The 18,530-nt window shown below is 34.4% G+C and overlaps 1 protein-coding gene across 1 annotated transcript in view; it reads right to left on the bottom strand.

Moving 5' to 3' along the window:
* The window catches only part of LOC109102354 (exostosin-1a), a 54,764-nt gene that overhangs the window by 12,231 nt on the left and 24,003 nt on the right, over positions 1-18,530 (bottom strand). Inside the window, exons 2-3 of the mRNA XM_042741720.1 lie at positions 3,818-3,911; positions 732-839 (exon numbers count right to left, since the gene is read on the bottom strand). Of these exons, the coding sequence (XP_042597654.1) occupies positions 732-839; positions 3,818-3,911 (202 nt within the window). The remainder of the gene's footprint in view (positions 1-731; positions 840-3,817; positions 3,912-18,530) is intronic.

The following is an 18,530-nucleotide window of genomic DNA, read 5'->3' as shown; positions in this document are numbered from 1 at the left end:
GAAGAATAAAATGGGAAAACATGCATTAAAAAATAATGTTAGAAAAGTGTGTAAAAAATAACTAAATAAAAAAGTCTCTAAAAAAATTAGTTTTAAACATTATCATCATCATTATTAATATTATTATTTTTTTCTAATAATATAGTATAATATAGTAAAACCAAATGTTTATTTAGATGGGTTTTCGTGATATATGACAATAGCTTTTATCAAACAAAACAGTAAAATGCTCATGAAATGAACTCTCAAAGCAGGTCTGGAGATGAAGGTCATGTGTTCCTGTCCTTATAGTTTGACAGCAGATGCTGAAAACACGCCTGCATCATTCATTTACACAGAGACACGCAGAACAGGCAGACATCAAATGGACACAAGTCCATATCACAATTTAATTTAAGTTTACAGACCTACTTTTGATTTATCAATCCAAAATTTGCCAAATTCCATGACATACCACATTATACAGTAAATTTTTATGACTGGATTCTGTGATTCTGTCTGTGTTTTTTGCATTGTGGAAATCACAGCGCCCTATCTAAGACACTTTCTTTTGACAGCACTGCATGCACTTTTCACAGAGAAGCCAATACTAGAATGTATTTCAGTTAAGACGCTGCCCATACAGGCAGTAGACAGCAGGCAGCTCGCTGTTGTTTCAGACAGGAACAAGCAACAGAATGAATCACATAAGCTGAGCTAGATTCTATCTTGGTATATTCTGGAAGTCGTACCTGTAGAAGAAGTCTCTCGTCCCCAATGACGGCGGCCGTGTGCCAGTCGATGATCTCTGAGAAGGGAAGCTCCCAACCGTTACTGAGCATGACGGGAACACAAGCGGCCTGCTTGCACACACACACACACACACACACACAAACAGGCGAGTTAAAACAGGCTGAAGAAAAATAAAACAAGCGTCATGAAAATTTTATTAGCGTCTTCGAGTGGAAAGTCTGAAAGCAAGAGGAGCTCTGACTTCAGACTGAGAAATGAGGAATCATGGTTTATCAGATCAGTCATGTTTCTGTTCCATCTTGAGCTCTGGGAAATCTGGCAGCGACTGAGGGAAACACAAAGTGTGGCTCTGCCTGTCTGAACTCAGGCTTCACGGGTCATAACAATGAAAAAGAGAGGATGTGAGATAATCATCAAGAACAGAGAAGGAGACAATGCAAAAAGCTACAGGGAAAAAAATCTTAATAATATATATATTTTTTATATTTTTATATATACAGTATATGCACCAATATGGCAATATACTACTGTACAATAATGTGCAATATGGAAATTTATTTCAAAAGAAATAAAGCAGCTCTTCTGTGCATGTACACTGTCAAACATGTTCACCATAGAGCAACAAATGAGCTTTTGTGTCTTGTTCCTGAAGTAGCACTGTAGCAGCAGGTACCAACAGACAGATGGTGCATTTTTTATAATATCTAATGACTACCTGGTCTCCAATTTGCATATCAGCTGCCATTATTGGTCTTTAGTGCAGAGCTGCATTCATTATTTAGGATGGAGTTACAGTGAAAACAATTCCAAAAGCTCAAAATAACTATCACCTCAGTACAGTTTATTTTTTAAATTATTTATTTGTTTATAAAGCTTTATAGTAGTTTAATACCAAGAAGTGTTGTTATTGTTTACTAAAACTAATTGAAATAAAATAAAATTAAATTAAATAAATTATTAGATGAAAAAAATTTGAAGTGTTGCCTTAGCAAATAATTGAATTATTTTAATTTGAATTATTTATAATTAACTGAATTATTACTAACTGAAATAAAATTGTTTTTTTGTAAATGCGGGCATGCTACCAAAGTAATATTATGGCTGTTTTTTTTTTTTTTTTTTTTACATGGTATCACAGCATTTTCTTGCTTTTTGAACATGTATCATAGTGATAATATGAATCTGAAACAAACAAACAAAAAAGAATAGATACAAATAAAACAACAAAATCACATAATTACTAAAACAAAATTAAAACTAAAAGTTTAATAAAAAGTTACATTTTATGAATTTAAACTATTCATAAAAAAACTGTTATATTATATGAATAATACTAAAATTACACTGTTACCAAACCCAAACATTTTTAATTCCTTTTTTATAGTTACAATAACATGCTTTTGTTGCAAGTGTGGACATGCTATAATATACCAAGTTATTTTAAACATGGTACAACAGTATTTTGATGTTTTTTGGACAAGCATCACAGAAATAATGTTTTGTTTTTGTTTTTTCTGGACATGTACCATAATTCAGTTATCATGCTCTGTATTAAAAGCATTATCTGTCACCAACAGAACTTTATTGTAGATGAAATCCAATATTTCATAACTGTGTGTGTGTGTGTTTGCACAGGCTTGTTGTCCTGTCCCTAATCTGTTAAGCTGCTCCCACCCTCTGACCTCCCCTCATCTCTAATATCATCCCGCTGTTATGGACTAATCCTTGCAGTGTCATTAACCAGCGCTTCAATGTGCTGAAATACATACAGACCAATACAGCCCCCGAGAGCTGAAGACAGACACAAACACACATACACAGCATAAAAGCCCTGCGAACCTCAGCTAGTCAATCCTCAACACCCACACAATTCAAAACACAATGTATAATGGCCTGTTAAGCCTCATGTCTGCACAACGTCAGACAACCTGAAAGAACACAGCCGCACTCCCACACAAAACACAATAGATGGCCGTCTGACATTACACCAGCATCACAGAATAGTGCTGGTTGTGGATAAAGATGGATTTGACAAAATAATTAAATACCACAAATGAGATCTATTTAATATCTAAATTGCTGCTTATATGAAACATTTATTTTAAATTGGATTATTACTTATTTCATAGTATTTTTTGATCAATTAATTGCATCTTTGGTGAGCAGAAGGGACTTCTTTCAAAAATATGAAAAAAGAATCAACTTCAATATATGTGATAATACATTTAAGGAACATAACTAATATATATAAAATATATAACATATATATAAAATTTGAACTATATCTAATTAAAAAAAATAATTCATTTTTTTATCTAAATTTTTAATTTAGTGTTGGCTCTATGTATATATATATAGATAGTGAATTGGTGGGTTTTTGTTTAATGTGAGATTCAATTCAAATGTGAAATAAATGAACTTTTCCACGACATTCTAATTTATTGAGATGGACCTGTATATATATATATATATATATATAAAATTACAGTTTCTTATGCTCATCAAGGCTGCATTTATTTGCTCAAAAATGCAGTAAAATTCTGCAATATTATAATTTAAAATATTTGTTTTATATTTGCATATTGTATTAAAATGCAATTTATCCCTGAGATGCAAAGCTGAATTTTTAGCATCATTACTCCAGTCTTCAGTGTCACATGATCCTTCAGAAATCTTTCTAATATTCTGATTTGCTCAAGAATTCTTGATTTCTTGTTATTTTAAAGGTTGAAAACAGTTGTGCTTCTTAGTGGGTCTATTTTAGTGGAATACATTTTTTAGGATTCTTTAATGAATAGAAAGTTTAATGAATAGAAGAACAGCATTTTATTGAAATACAAATCTTTTGTAACATTACTGTTGTTTTGACTGTCACTTTTGACCAATTTAATGTGTCCTTTCTGATTTGCAAATATATTTTTTCCATGTACTGTATATCACATAGCCGTAGTACTGCAATGATGATGAAGAGTGTGTGTGTGTGTGGGTGTGTATATGGGCTGGAAACACAGAACCTGCATGCAACTCCTAAGTGTCTTCCGTTGGCTATTGGTATTGGTGAAGAGAAGGAACTGGAAAACTGTACCTGCAGAGCCTCCAGGAAACGGAAAGAGCCCAGGCGGCGTCCTCGAGGCACGAGACAAAAAGTGGAGTTATGTAGCATTTCTTTATAGTTATACCTGTTGAGAAAAAGAAAAGGAAGGAAGCACATATTAACAACCAAGGTCAGAAACCATCCTGCTGCAGGAAAACAGGAGGTGAACATCCTATTTGCATGGAAACTCAGTTAGTGCTCATCACATCTGGCACAGATTGTGAATCAAGCATGTTCAGTGGTCTGAACACATTCATACATTCACTGTGGAAAAAAGCAACTACATATTTTCCAGTTTACAGGAACTTTTGAGTCACCAATATCACTAAAACTACATAAAACCCATGTTAGAGTGACAGAATTCCGCCCAAATGCTGTCTCAACTATTTAAACACAATTGTCAAAGCAACTCCTAGATACCAGCCACTCAACAACTACTCAAAATACCAAAGCAACCATCTAGAGTACCTTAGCAATGTCAATAACCAACTAGGATGCCACAGCAGTGTAGTAGTATACTGAGCAGTGTAGTATACAGAGTATACTGGGCAGAATACTGCATCCCCCAATGCAGTGAAGCATAACGTGCATTATTATATTTGATAAAAGAATTTAAAGACAATCTTTTTTTTATCTAAAACAATGTAAATGAATGGAATGTACATGATGTAATTCATTTTTATTACAATCAAGGTGTTTAGACTTGTTTGTCATAAATACTATGAAACATTAAACATTTCTTATCAGTATTAAAAACAGTTGTGCTGCTTCACATTTTTGGTGAGAACAGCGATACATTTTTACAGCATTCTTTGATGAATAGAAATTTCAACAACAGCATTTGAAAAAAGAAACTCTCACTTTTTTTCTCGCAGTTGAAGTTTTTATATCACAATTCTGAGTTAATATCCCACAATTCTGAGTTTATATCCCGCAATTCTGACTTTACATCCCGCAATTCTGACTTTACATCCCGCAATTCTGACTTTACATCCCGCAATTCTGACTTTACATCCCGCAATTCTGAGTTAATATCCCGCAATTCTGAGTTTATATCCCGCAATTCTGAGTTTACATCCCGCAATTCTGACTTTACATCCCGCAATTCTGACTTTACATCCCGCAATTCTGACTTTACATCCCGCAATTCTGACTTTACATCCCGCAATTCTGAGTTTATATCCCGCAATTCTGAGTTTTTTCTCACAATTTATCAACCACAATTCCGACTTTACATCCCGCAATTCCGACTTTACATCCCGCAATTCTGACTTTACATCCCGCAATTCTGACTTTACATCCCGCAATTCTGAGTTTATATCCCGCAATTCTGAGTTTTTTCTCACAATTTATCAACCACAATTCCGACTTTACATCCCGCAATTCCGACTTTACATCCCGCAATTCTGACTTTACATCCCGCAATTCTGACTTTACATCCCGCAATTCTGAGTTTACATCCCGCAATTCTGAGTTTATATCCCGCAATTCTGAGTTTTTTCTCACAATTTATCAACCACAATTCCGACTTTACATCCCGCAATTCTGACTTTACATCCCGCAATTCTGACTTTACATCCCGCAATTCTGAGTTTACATCCCGCAATTCTGAGTTTATATCCCGCAATTCTGAGTTTTTTCTCACAATTTATCAACCACAATTCTGAGTTTATATCCCGCAATTCTGAGTTTTATCTCGCAATTCTGAGTTTATATCCCACAATTCTGAGTTTATATCTTGCAATTCTGAGTTTATCAACCACAATTCTGAGTTTATATCTTGCAATTCTGAGTTTATCAACCACAATTCTGAGTTTATATCCCGCAATTCTGAGTTTGTCCTGCACAATTCTGAGTTTTTTCTCACAATTTATCAACCACAATTCCGACTTTACATCCCGCAATTCTGACTTTACATCCCGCAATTCTGACTTTACATCCCGCAATTCTGAGTTTATATCCCGCAATTCTGAGTTTTTTCTCACAATTTATCAACCACAATTCTGAGTTTATATCCCGCAATTCTGAGTTTTATCTCGCAATTCTGAGTTTATATCCCACAATTCTGAGTTTATATCTTGCAATTCTGAGTTTATCAACCACAATTCTGAGTTTATATCCCGCAATTCTGAGTTTGTCCTGCACAATTCTGAGTTTATATCCCACAATTCTGAGGCCCCGTTTACACCGTTTTCGTTTTAAAACTCATAACTTTTGCTATGGTTATGCCTATCATTTACATTACTCCGGCGTTTTCAACCCTCAAAAACGGAGACTTTTGAAAACGATGGCGTGGCTGTCCACATTCGCACTGCGTATCCTTGACGACCGTGTAAACAATAACATCATGCGCATTGTTTTACCCATAGATGTATACATAGATTCCCTATCCGATAAACGGAGATCGTTTCTGAAACGCAGCGGAAACGCCAGTATAGATGAGGATCGTTTTCATTCTAAAACGCCGTTTTAAAATGAAAACGCACTAGTGCAAACGGGGCCTAAGTTTATATCTCGCAATTCTGAATTTATATCTTGCAATTCTGAGCTTATCCCCCACAATTCTGAGTTTATAACTTATAACTTGCAATTCTGTCAAAAAGTCAGAATTGTGAGATAATGTCCCAATTACCCTTTTGTGTATTTATTTAATGGCAAAAACAAAAAATGTCTCCTCTTTGTCCTAATGCCAGTTCGATTTATAGAAACCAGACATCAATCTAACCTTTTTCTTGTAAAAGGGGTTACAGACATTTAGCGTCATAGTATGAATCACACCCAAGTGTGCACAGACAGTCAGAAGCGAGCTCTTAGAAATCCCCAATCACGCTCTTGACCTCTCAACCTCTGCTTTGTAGGCTGCTCTTGCACTATGGTGGGATAAAAGCTTCAGCAAATGCTTTGAGCAGTGTTTCAGTCGGCACTTGGATTAAGGGGCTGTTTGGAATTCCTAATGCGACATTCCTGCTTTTTTTGCCCGTCTCGCCCTCCCTTCTCCTCTTTTACACATTCTCCACCAGGTTCTCCACTTCTTCTCCTCCCTCACTCCAATGAGTAATCGGTGATGCTGTGCATTCCAATGTGAAGCCCCTGAGGTCTTCCTTCACCTCTGCTCTTCAGCGCGGATGAAGGAACCGGCCAGGATGCCTGCAGACAGTGAGAGAGAAACTGCCTGGGCATTGGACCTGATGCTCTCCGGGTTTGAGATGAACGGTAAAGCTCGAGGTTGAGAGTCGGCAGGTGTTGTAGGATGCTGTAATAACCTCAGATGACCTGTTGGCTCAGTGTGCAACCTGATATGGGTTGTCTGAAAATAGGACGGGATGATCCATTCGAAAGACTTCATAATTCGGCAGCACCACACGGCTTATCCTGCCGGATCATTGTGTGCAGACAAATATTTTTAATATGACTCTCAAGCAGATATTTAAAAAGGATGTTTTGTGTATTTTCAATTCATTTGTGCTGTCCTTAAAGGCTGTCAGCAATTCATTTAATGAGCAAAAAAAAAAAAAAAAACTTGGCTGGGACTTAATTTTATTCATCACAAATTGACTGGATGAAAAGTGAGCACACATACTAGAATAGAGTTGAAAATGTTTTTCATTTATGGTTATAAATGAATGGACTGGGTTCAACTTAAGCTCTATGTGCAGCATCTGTTGCATGTCAATTTTCATAAAAACAATTTCAACTTGCCCCTCTGTAAAAACATAAAATACATAAATAAATAAAGTAAAAATATATAATATATAATATATAAAAACCTTTTTATTAAATTAAATTAAATACAATAAAACGTCATTATTTGGCTTTAAAATAAAATAATTTTGCATTTGGTTCTAAAATGAAATGAAATGGTAAAACATCTATAGACCAAGGCATAACTTTAGGCAAAAACTATTAAAACTATAAATTATAATCTCACTAAAGTCACTAAACTATTTAAACTGAAATAAAAGGAAATTAAAGCCAAATATGAATAAAAAAAATGAAAAATGACTTATTACTAACACTACTAAAACAAACTAATGATCTAAAAATTAAAATGATATAAAAAATACAAAATTAGAATTACAAACATTTCTAAAACTGAAATAAATGAAAAGAAAAAAAACACAATAGAACATAAAATTACTATTTACAAAGATTACTAAAACTTAAAATAAAACCATAAATATAAAAATGAAACCCAATTCATAATACTAATAACTACTATAATAGACTGAAAACAATACTAAAATAACACTATCACAAGTGAAAACATTTTCAGTTCGTGCATTTGAGGCTTTAAGCACCTGTTGTCCAATGTTTGATACAAGCAGTTTTGATTTGAAACTTGTTTGTTATGTATGAAATACTATTGTGTACAGGCAGGGCTGTGCACAAAAAGCCTCTAGTTTATTTCTTGAAGCCGGATGGCAGGCGAGACCACAGCACAGCACACGGCTCCTGTTATAATGAATCTGAGTTCACACACGCAGGTCAGGGATAACTGCAACCCTGCGCCATTACTCAAACACAAGCAGCCAGTCGAGCGCAGTGCAACCTGTTTCTATGACACGCTCGGGCCGGGGCGAGGAAGTTCACTGCATGCAGGAAGTGATGGAGTGGGCTGTGGGAAAGAACTTTCTGTTGGAATAAACACATCCATATTTCAGCTCCACAGGCCACCACGCTGATGATGACCACACGCAACTCCACAACATACTACACTCCAACTAATAAAGCTTCTTTACTGGCATTGCTGGTTCCATGAAGAAACTTTAACATCCATGGAAACTTTCCAATGCTCAAAAGGCACTTTATAGTGAAAACGAAGGTTCTTTAGATTATTAAAATGGTTGTTTTAAGATCTGTTCACTGAAAGGTTTTGGGGGGAACCAAAAATGGTTCTTCTATGGTTTTGAAAATTTATGCTGACTAATATTATATATATATATATATATATATATATATATATATATATATATATATATATATATATATATATATATATATATATATATATATAAACAATGATAAATTCAAATTTTAAATTACTTTTAACCCTATGTTTGTAAAAAAAAAATAATAATTAAAATAATAATTAAAAAGAAAAAATATATTACATAAAGAGTAGAAATGTATAACAATCCATTATAAAATAATTTATAATATAACAGATGTAATAAAAAAATAAACATAAAAATAAAAAATACAATTGGTTCTAAAAAATAATAAATAAATAAAACAAAATAAAATAATTTAAAAAAAAGTCTGTATAGAGCAAGGCATAGTTTAAATGTGCTAATTTGTAAGTATTGAAAGCCAAATGAATGCAACACGTTATGGCTATCTATGGCCAGAGGTACTATACTGTTAACTAAAACTATTTAAATGGTTTTCATTAACTGAAGTAAAAATGAAATGAAACAAAATTAAATTTCAGAAAAAAAAAATACTAAAACTGAATTATATTTACACTAAAATGCCTGAAATAAAAATCAATTATGCTAAATAGAAATAAAAATCACTAAAAACAAAATTATTAAAAGATCTTTGCGACTGTTTGAAGTGGTCGGCTGCTGTAAAGAAAGCGTGACGTTGCTGTTGAAGGTGTGTCTTTAAACTGTCGATGCAAATCTCCTCTATCAAGTTGACAAGTGTGCAAGATGCATCAGAAAAAAGAGGAAACTAGAACGTAGGCAGTCAAACTGTCTAAGTTTTCTTTGTTATGTTTATATTTGGCATTGTTGCCATAGCAGCAGGTTGGCATGGGTGGCATCTGTGCCTTAAATCAGATTAGTGGAAATGAGAGCTCGCATGCCAACTGCTGGTTTCACCAACGCTGCCAACCTGCTTGTAATGACTGTGTAATCAGAACAAGATTAAACCCATACTTAACACCCGTCCCGACACACATACACACGCACAACTTCATAAGCATGTTACAACTGTTTTAACATCCATGGGATCAAGAGAAGAGCAGCCTCTGAAGATACTGATTGAAGCAGATCCAGATGAAAGCAGTTGGTTTGAGTCTCTTGTGGATGGTAGTAAATCCACGGCAGCATGACAACATATGCACTTACGATACAGATTTATGATGCCGCATTTTGTCCTATTAAAGTCCATTCACATAATATAATAAACTGACTCATAATGCAGAAAGAATAAGTGTTGCTGTTGGAAAAAGCCAAACAGTGTGTTTTTGGTATTTTATTATTTTTTTTTTTTGTTTGTTAAATCCCATTTTTTTTTTTTTTTGAATGTGATATAATTTTGTTGTGTTCTGTTTTTTTTATAACCAAAAGTAATATTAAAATGCATGAAAAAGTATTCAAAATGCATAATTTAAGTCACGATATCATAGATATAGATGCAGAAGAAAATACCATGAAGTTGTATCATAGGTTCATGAACCAAGTTAAAAAAAATAAAAAATACACTGTAAAAATCCAACTTTAGAAAGTTAGTCAGTTTAACTGTTTGTGTGAACCGAACAAAAATAATTTTTAGTTGTAGTTTTTTTAGGTTGTTTTGTTTACCTTACTTAGATACTCAAGTAATTTCTCACAACATATACAAATGTTCTCCCAACTTTTTAAATAGAGTCATCTGAATAAACAATTTTACACTGAACAATACTGCACAAGTTCCCAGCGTGCATTGCAGCTTGATAACATTTTATGTTAATTATAATTAAAATATTATCATTATTTTAAATTTTACTGGCTTAATTTTTGCTGCAGCTGTTGTCACTGTTAGTTAAGCTCTCATGTGGATCAGAGTTTATATTTTTACTGATTTAAAATCTGTTGATCCTCACTATGGTTGAGAATAGCGTGCTGAGGTACTGTATATGTGCATCTCATTGCAACGTGTTTAATACATTTGTCTATTAGCATAAATGTTTGCCTTTAGTTTTAAGAAGCAAATACTACCCATATTATGTATAAGGCTTTGAAAATAAACATAAATCTAAAAGAAAGAGTACTGTTAAAAAAAGATTAGCATTGCTAAATGCTAAAAAAAATCTTTGTTTGCTCAGATCTTTTAAATCTCAGTAGACTGACTTTTAGATGAACTAAAGTTTTGAAGTTGTCGGTTGCTAGTTGAGTTAACTTAAGTTGATTGCGATAGGTTGCCTTATTTTTTTTATTTTTTTTTTTTACAGTGACCAAAAAACATGTTATTACTATGCTTGACCTACTGTAGTGCAGTATGAAATTAATGTAGCATGGGTTATGGTATTGTAATCATTCAGTATAATGGTGTGCATAAACTGGCCAGTATGATTTTTTTGTAGAAATTAATATTTTTATTCTCAAAAGTGACAGTTAAGAATGTTTTTAATTTTACAAAGGTGTTCCATTTAAAATAAATTGTGTTAATTTTGAACTTTCTATTCATCAAAGAATCCTGAAAAAAAGTATAAATATTTGACAACAATATTTAGCACCACAACTGATTTCAACATTGATAATAATAATAATAAATGTTTATTAAGCAGCAAATTAGCATATTAGAATGATTTCTGAAGGATCATGTGACACTGAAGACTGGAGTAATGATGCTGAAAATGCAGCTTTGATCACAGGAATAAATTACATTTTAAAATATATTCATATACTTGTACTGTTTTTATTGATTTTTTAATCAAATCCTGGTGAGAATATAGACTTCTTAAACATCTTTCTGTTTAACATTAACACTAAATACAGGTCTTGTAACTGTAGACAAACTGCTTTATGCTTCTGCTGGTTAAACACAGTCTAATCTAATAGAGATGTTGTTACAGGAGTCACTACAATGCCAAATACACGCTTCCCCTTTAGCTTGTTAGACAAAAGATGCCATTTGACTTCCACAAACAACAATGCATGTTAAGAGCAAAAGTGCAACGTTTGCATCCCCTGTCTACACAAACAATAAGACATTAATGGCTTAGGCACAGCTGGTTTGCCGATGTCCATTTATCCTGTAATCCTGCTCTGCTGACGGAGCGAAAATGCCATTTGTGAAGTCCAGAAGAGCTATCGCAAATTACATGCTAGTGCAACAAAAATGTTTAATTGTATGCAGTATAATAAGCACAATTATATTGCATGCAATTATATGGCAGGTAGTTGTCAAAAAGCATTAACATTTTGAAAAAAAAGTGCCCTAAAGGTGAAGTTTGTCACTTTAATCACCAAATAGTATTGCAAAACTGATGTTTCAAACAGATCATCACTATCTCAAACCACTGGCTGAGCCAATAGTGGTTAAGCATGGCCCATTTACAGCCTCGTTTTGTGTTTATAATCACAGTCTTACAAACCATTCTAACTCAAACTTTGAGGGAAAAATATTTTAAAATAAAAACTGAATGAGTTGTTGAGCTTAATGGTGTTAACGTTGAAGTCATGCGACCGTAGCCTATGTTTACAATATGGTGGTTGTATTTAGGCTTCAAAACTCATACAAAATTGTGTTCATTTGTGAAGATTATCATGATGAACAAAGCATGTAAGAAGCATAAACTTTTGCAGGTCACAGAGTTTATTTTCTGCAATAATCCAAAAGCCAATGGAAAATCCTATTGGGTTTTCGTCAAGGGATCCATCATGATACTAGACGGCCTTCAAAAACAGTTCATCACTGCAGAGCTCTATAGAAAACAACCATCTGGATGGTTAAAAAGTTCTACATAAACCGAACGCAGGGAATTAGCAGCATCCAAATGAACTAACTTTCAAACACAAAGCACATTTGCTTAGAAACTAGGACACGTCGTCGCAAGGTCTTCTGTCTCTCCAGAGTCAGAAAAACTTCCTCGCAGTCATAACTTTCACTCGAGTTACTTTTGACTGGGCTAAAGGCTAAAGGCTACTGGAAAGTTTATCCGCATTGCCGTGGCAGATGGTCCAAATGGATGTCTGGCCTCAAGGGCAAATACAGCTGATTAATTATCCACTGCAGACTGTGTCATTAATCATAACAGACTCGAGTTAATATCATCCTGTGCTGTCCTGTAATTACGCTGGGAATTCACACTTGGGAACATGGGATTTATTTTATATTCTCTGAGCTGCCATTATCAAAACAACCCACGTATACACCACAAATCAACAACACAGACCGCCAGGTGTGTTTATTAGGGAGGATAAAGTGGGATTAAGCCGACGATATACATCAAGCAAAGTCGAAGAATAAACTGGTGTCATTTTGAACAAAATGAGGTCAAACAAAGTTGTTTGGAGTTCGTTTAGGGTTTTTAATACAGTTTGCCTCAGCGAACTTAACAGAAAAGTTTGTTTTGGCTAGTAAACACCTTTGAACTCCCATTGGTCAGTGGCGATTATGTAATAGGTGGGTGTGGCTTTGGGGCTCCGCCTTCTTTAACATGTTCTTTATGTTTAAAATTGTAAACCAGTCTGCTTTAAATTAATCTATTGTTTAAAAATGTCAATACATAAATAAAAAAATACTAAAAAATAAATAACAGATGTAAACAACAATCATTAAAGGATTAGTTCACCCAAAAATGAAAAGTAGCCTGTGTTTTACTCACCCTTAAGCCATCCTGAAACACATTAAATAAAGCGCACGCATCCACCATTAAACTGCTTCCGCGTATGACAGATAACGTGCTACAGCGGTGCGCTCCAACGCTCCTGTTTTCTGTCAGGAACCGTGTCTCAGACCTGAGCGTGAAAACACAGCAAGTCCTGTCTTCGAGATTTCCTGTCCTTATTAAAAGCCTGGAGAGGGTGTAGAGAGGGAGAGGAAGGGGCAGTGAATCAGTGACCCCGGCAGCGGTGGGTCTGCGGAGCCGGAGGGAGGTGAACGCAGTCACTGAGACACACTAATGAGCTCACTAGCTCTGCTGGACGACTGCTGAGGCCCGACACAGGCAGCGATTCGGTGAGAACTAGTCACAATTAGGAACGCGTCTCTGAGCGCATGCACACGTCTACATGACTGAGGTGTCGCTTCCTGAAGAAGGGGAGTGTTTGTTTGTGGGAGGACGGGACATGAGTTTCAGACAGTGGCGTGGCCCATGTTGACCCTGGCCATCTGGCCAGCAAGTAGATGTTGCTCCTGTCCGTGGAGAAAGAGCTAGCGGCTGCCTGCATGTTCTCACTGGTTGTGCTCAACATGTAGTTAATGTGCATCCAGGGCAAGTGCAGTCTACAGTTTAATTGGACACATTTAATGAGAGAGAAGATCAAAGTAGGACAAATAACATGATATAAATAGCACTGTGGACTACAAATATCAATGAGATACTTTGTTTTAACTTTCTTTTCAGACTTTCTATTCTTTGATCATCACTTTTCATGGAAAACCAGATATTCTTGATGTTTTAAATAAGAGTATAATGTAGATATACACTAACATTCACAAGTTCCCTCCTCAGTGAATGGATGAGTAATTCAGAAACTGACTGTCTATATTAAAATATCAACCCCTATTGAGTTTAAAGATAAGAATAAACATAATTAAATAATATATGTAAATTAAAAAAAAAGTGAATAAAGTATGTGAATGAAAAGACAAGCACATAAAATAAAGCAAAAAATAAACAAAAAAATAAAATCATAAATATACATTAAATAAACTAAAAATAAATAACTAAAACAGAAAAAAAAACAGTTAACAGCCTTTTACATTTTTAAAATAAAAATAAAAATGAATAAAATAATATTTTTTATATAAAAATCAAATAAGAATTGCAAACAAACATTGGTATAATACTAAATAAACAAAAAAATAACTAAAAGAAATAAAACCATAAATAAACTAAAAATAAATAACTAATAAAAATAACTATAAATAAATAAAACTATAAACTAACAAATTAAGGAATATGAAGTACAAAACATTTTAAATAATTCTGAGGTAAAAAGGGTCAGCAAAAAATGATAACTTATAGAAAATGAAAAACAACAACAAACGGTATGCTTTTTCTGTATTTTAACAGTATAATGACTGTAATACATGATGACATGATGATACCATAATTTAAATCAGCACAAAATTAACGTAGTACATGCTATAGGCTATAAAAAACATCAACATGAAATACTGTTTGCAGCCTATTTTATTTTCCAAGTTAAGATATTCAACAAGAAAAATGACTGCATCTTATGAATCATGTAAAATAAGAGCAGGATCTTGCATTAGGCTGATTATTCCTAACTGCTGTTTACGTATCATTTGCAAAATCATCATACATTTTGTTACATTTTGATATAATCTACCCTCATGTATCCTTCAAAACCAACTATCTTCACTTAAAATGCCAATTTTATTTGATTAGAATGAAATAAGAGATGCGAGCAATCTTCTGTAATCCATCATGCGCCTCCCTAGAGAAAACATGAAGTCCATTACAGTAAGGTAACAGCACTGGAAGCAAACCGGATCGTGTAGACGAGAGAAATCAAAAGAGGGGGCTGGAGAGGTTCGACTTACATGAGATGCAACGTTTCATTTTAAATACGCTTTTACTCGGTTGTCGTGACACTGTCATTGTGCTCCGCCATGAATTAGGAGAGAGTTGGGAAGCTAAAAATAAACGAAGCTGGAGTTGAAAGACATTCTCATAAATAAAAAAAGAGCATCGGGATGTATTTGCGCTGTCTTGCACTCTAGAAAAAGTCGCTGTGGTTGTGTCAGACTCCCACTGTTTTTAATCCCTCGTGGAGAGTTTTGCGTTGCTAAGCACATGAGTTCAAGCCAAAGGAATGCCAGTCTATGAGACGAACGCACACACACACACCAACAATCACACTCCACGTCTCTTGCTTTCAGCATGCATCTAAGATCCAAACGGCCCCTTCAACCCTGTTGGAAACAGCCAGGCTCATTTCCTCACAGCTATGCGCTAGTTTTAGCTTGCAGGGCCAATGCTGACTGCTGGGAAGATCAGCATTTCCAAAGGTCATAAACGATCACATCATGAGACAAGACGTCCTTTGAAGACATGCATTAACAGGCATCTGTCACAGTCTCCCGAAAAAAAACTTGCAAGTGCTTGAGACGGCCCGGAAAAATTCTCAGGCATGTTTAGAAAACGTCGTACAGTAAATCTGCACTCCATAAAGCACTTCAAACATGCATTAAAAACCTATTCAATGTCATTAGAAACCAAATGCATTAAAAATAATAAATGGAATGGGCGATGTAAGCACCACAGGATGACTTACTCGCTCTATTGTTAATTTGGTGCATAAAACAATAGTCTTGTTGGCTCCGTGCCGCTATTATGTGTATGAAGGAGTGGGTGGAGAAACTCCACAGTCAGAGATTTCTATTATTTTCTCAAGCCTTTGGAAAGGATGGGTCATCACTGATGGAAAACCATCACTGAGCATTTTGTTCATGTTTATTCTCTTCTCTATTAGTCATTTGTTCTCTTTGCTGCAGGGAATGAAAGACTTTCCATAAATGGTGAAAAACAAGTCCTTCTAACTCTTACTAGAAGACACATTTAGTAGAATACATTCTGGGTGGTTATAAACAATATTGGAACAGCTTGTTCTTGACTGAGCAGTAACATTAATAAAGAAACAATAAATAAAACCAAAAAAAAAAAAAGCACAAATATGCTGTAAAATGTTAGTGCACTATCACCTAAAAAGAAAAATTGGTAATAATTTGTTCACCCTCATGTTATTACAAACCTTTCTTTCTTTGGTGAAACACACAAAAAAAGACACTTTGAAGAACATCTCTGTTTATTTTTCCATACAAGTCAATGAAAGCAATGGGGTCCAACGCTGTTTGCGCCCCAATCTTCTTTTTTATTCCTCAGAAGATGAAGAACATGAAGAACACAAACCATCTAGAACATACATACCAGCCTAGATGAACATAAAATTAAATTATTTGACCAAATTATGCTGTAAGGTCAAAAAAACAAAAAAAAACAAAGCAGAAATGCTTTTCTTTAGAAAACTGCCAACGTGGACAATTTTTGGTTGATGCCGTTAACTAGAAATTCAAATTGTATAAATTTTAACTTTTTAAATTCTTTTTCATTTCAATTGTGATTAAAGTGATTAGGAATAACAATGAGATGAAGGACGGAGATCATTAATGAACAACAAAATTCAGTCTGTTCCTCACACAAACGATCTTCAGAAAACAGAATACATGTCATATTAATTACTTTTCATGGTGCTTTTTGTCTTTTTTTCAGCTTGACAGCCATGATCACTACAAACTGTTTTTGCATGGTAACAAGTCTTTCAAATTTCTCCTTCTGCTCTCCACAGTAAAAACAACAACATATGAGTTTGAAACAACAAGGGTAAAAAAATTAACTGAATTTTTATACTTAGATGAACTATACTCCTTTAAAATAAAGGTAAATAAAATTTCGAAAACTAAAAAAAGACACCATCAAAGACTTCCCACTGGTCATGCGTGATTCGCAGATCCCTCATTTGTTGAGCTGGTTCAAAGGAAGCTTCATTAAACATTTACAGTAGCTCAGAGTGGAGGATCTCGACGCAGCTCTGCTCTCTCTGACCCCGGGTTAATTTATCTAATTACTGCACAAACCATTCACATTCACAGCCCGTTTCATCCACACCGATTCATCACTCCTTCATTTGCCTTTTATTCCCTCCCTTGCTTCAATCTAATGGGTTTCACATGTACCACTGGTTACAACTATGAATACAGCACAGATCTAATGAAATTTCACATTATAGAAATGTGTTCAGAGACCAGTTATAGTATATAATAATAATCTGAGCAAGATGGGGTAATGCAATAGTCTGCAACCCTTGGATGAGATATATGCATAATATGCATATGCATGTATTAATTATTTCTGAAACTTAGTGTGTGTACATAAAATCCAAAATACCAAGTCAGCATATCAGAAAGATTTCTGAAGGATCATGTGACACTGAAGACTGGAATAATGATGCTGAAAATTCAGCTTTGCATCACAGGAATAAATAACATTTTACAATATATTTTAATAGAAACCAGCAATTTTAAATTGCAATAATATTTCATAAAATTACTGTTATTGCATTTTTGATTAAATAAATGCAGCCTTTTCTTCAAAAACATTATAAATCTTACCAAACTTTTGTGTGAAGTTCCATTTTCACAACACACAAAACAACTATAAAAAAAAATGAGACATTTACAGCTCAAATAGGTTCCTTGTGAAAATTGGAAAATTTAAGTGCCTTATGATAACCTTTTTGCAAGTAATGATCTGACATTATTTTTTTGTGGTAATCAACAATATACAATGTGTGTTGGTTAAGCTTGACCTATGCTCAACCCGTAATAGTTCTTTAGTGAATTATTTCATCCAAAAATAAAATGTCATCAGTCATATAAATCAAAGCATATGTCAACTAAAGAAAGGACCTTTCTCCATATAAAGGACAAAATGACTTGAAAGAAGTGCATCGTCGTTCACACAGCTGTGTGAAATGTAAGCCAGGCTATCTCTACTTCCTGAAAGAGATATGTTTGACCGGACAGATAATTACACAGAAGGCATCTGTCTGAACTTCAGCCAGCTGCGTCCAACACGGCCAGCACTGAAACATCTCAACAGGAAGAACATTCACCTGAATGTCCATGAACAGCACTTCCTTTATTACATCTGTATACATAAAGGGAAAAAAAATGTAATTTAAGAGAACAGACCAATGATTTATGACTGAAATTAAAATTATTTAAATAAATTTGATGACTG

This window comes from Cyprinus carpio, chromosome B16 (genome assembly GCF_018340385.1).
Source record: "Cyprinus carpio isolate SPL01 chromosome B16, ASM1834038v1, whole genome shotgun sequence".
In the NCBI taxonomy this organism is placed as follows: Eukaryota; Metazoa; Chordata; class Actinopteri; order Cypriniformes; family Cyprinidae; genus Cyprinus; species Cyprinus carpio.
The sequence above is the reverse complement of the archived record's forward strand: the minus strand, read 5'-3'. Positions and strand labels throughout refer to the sequence as shown.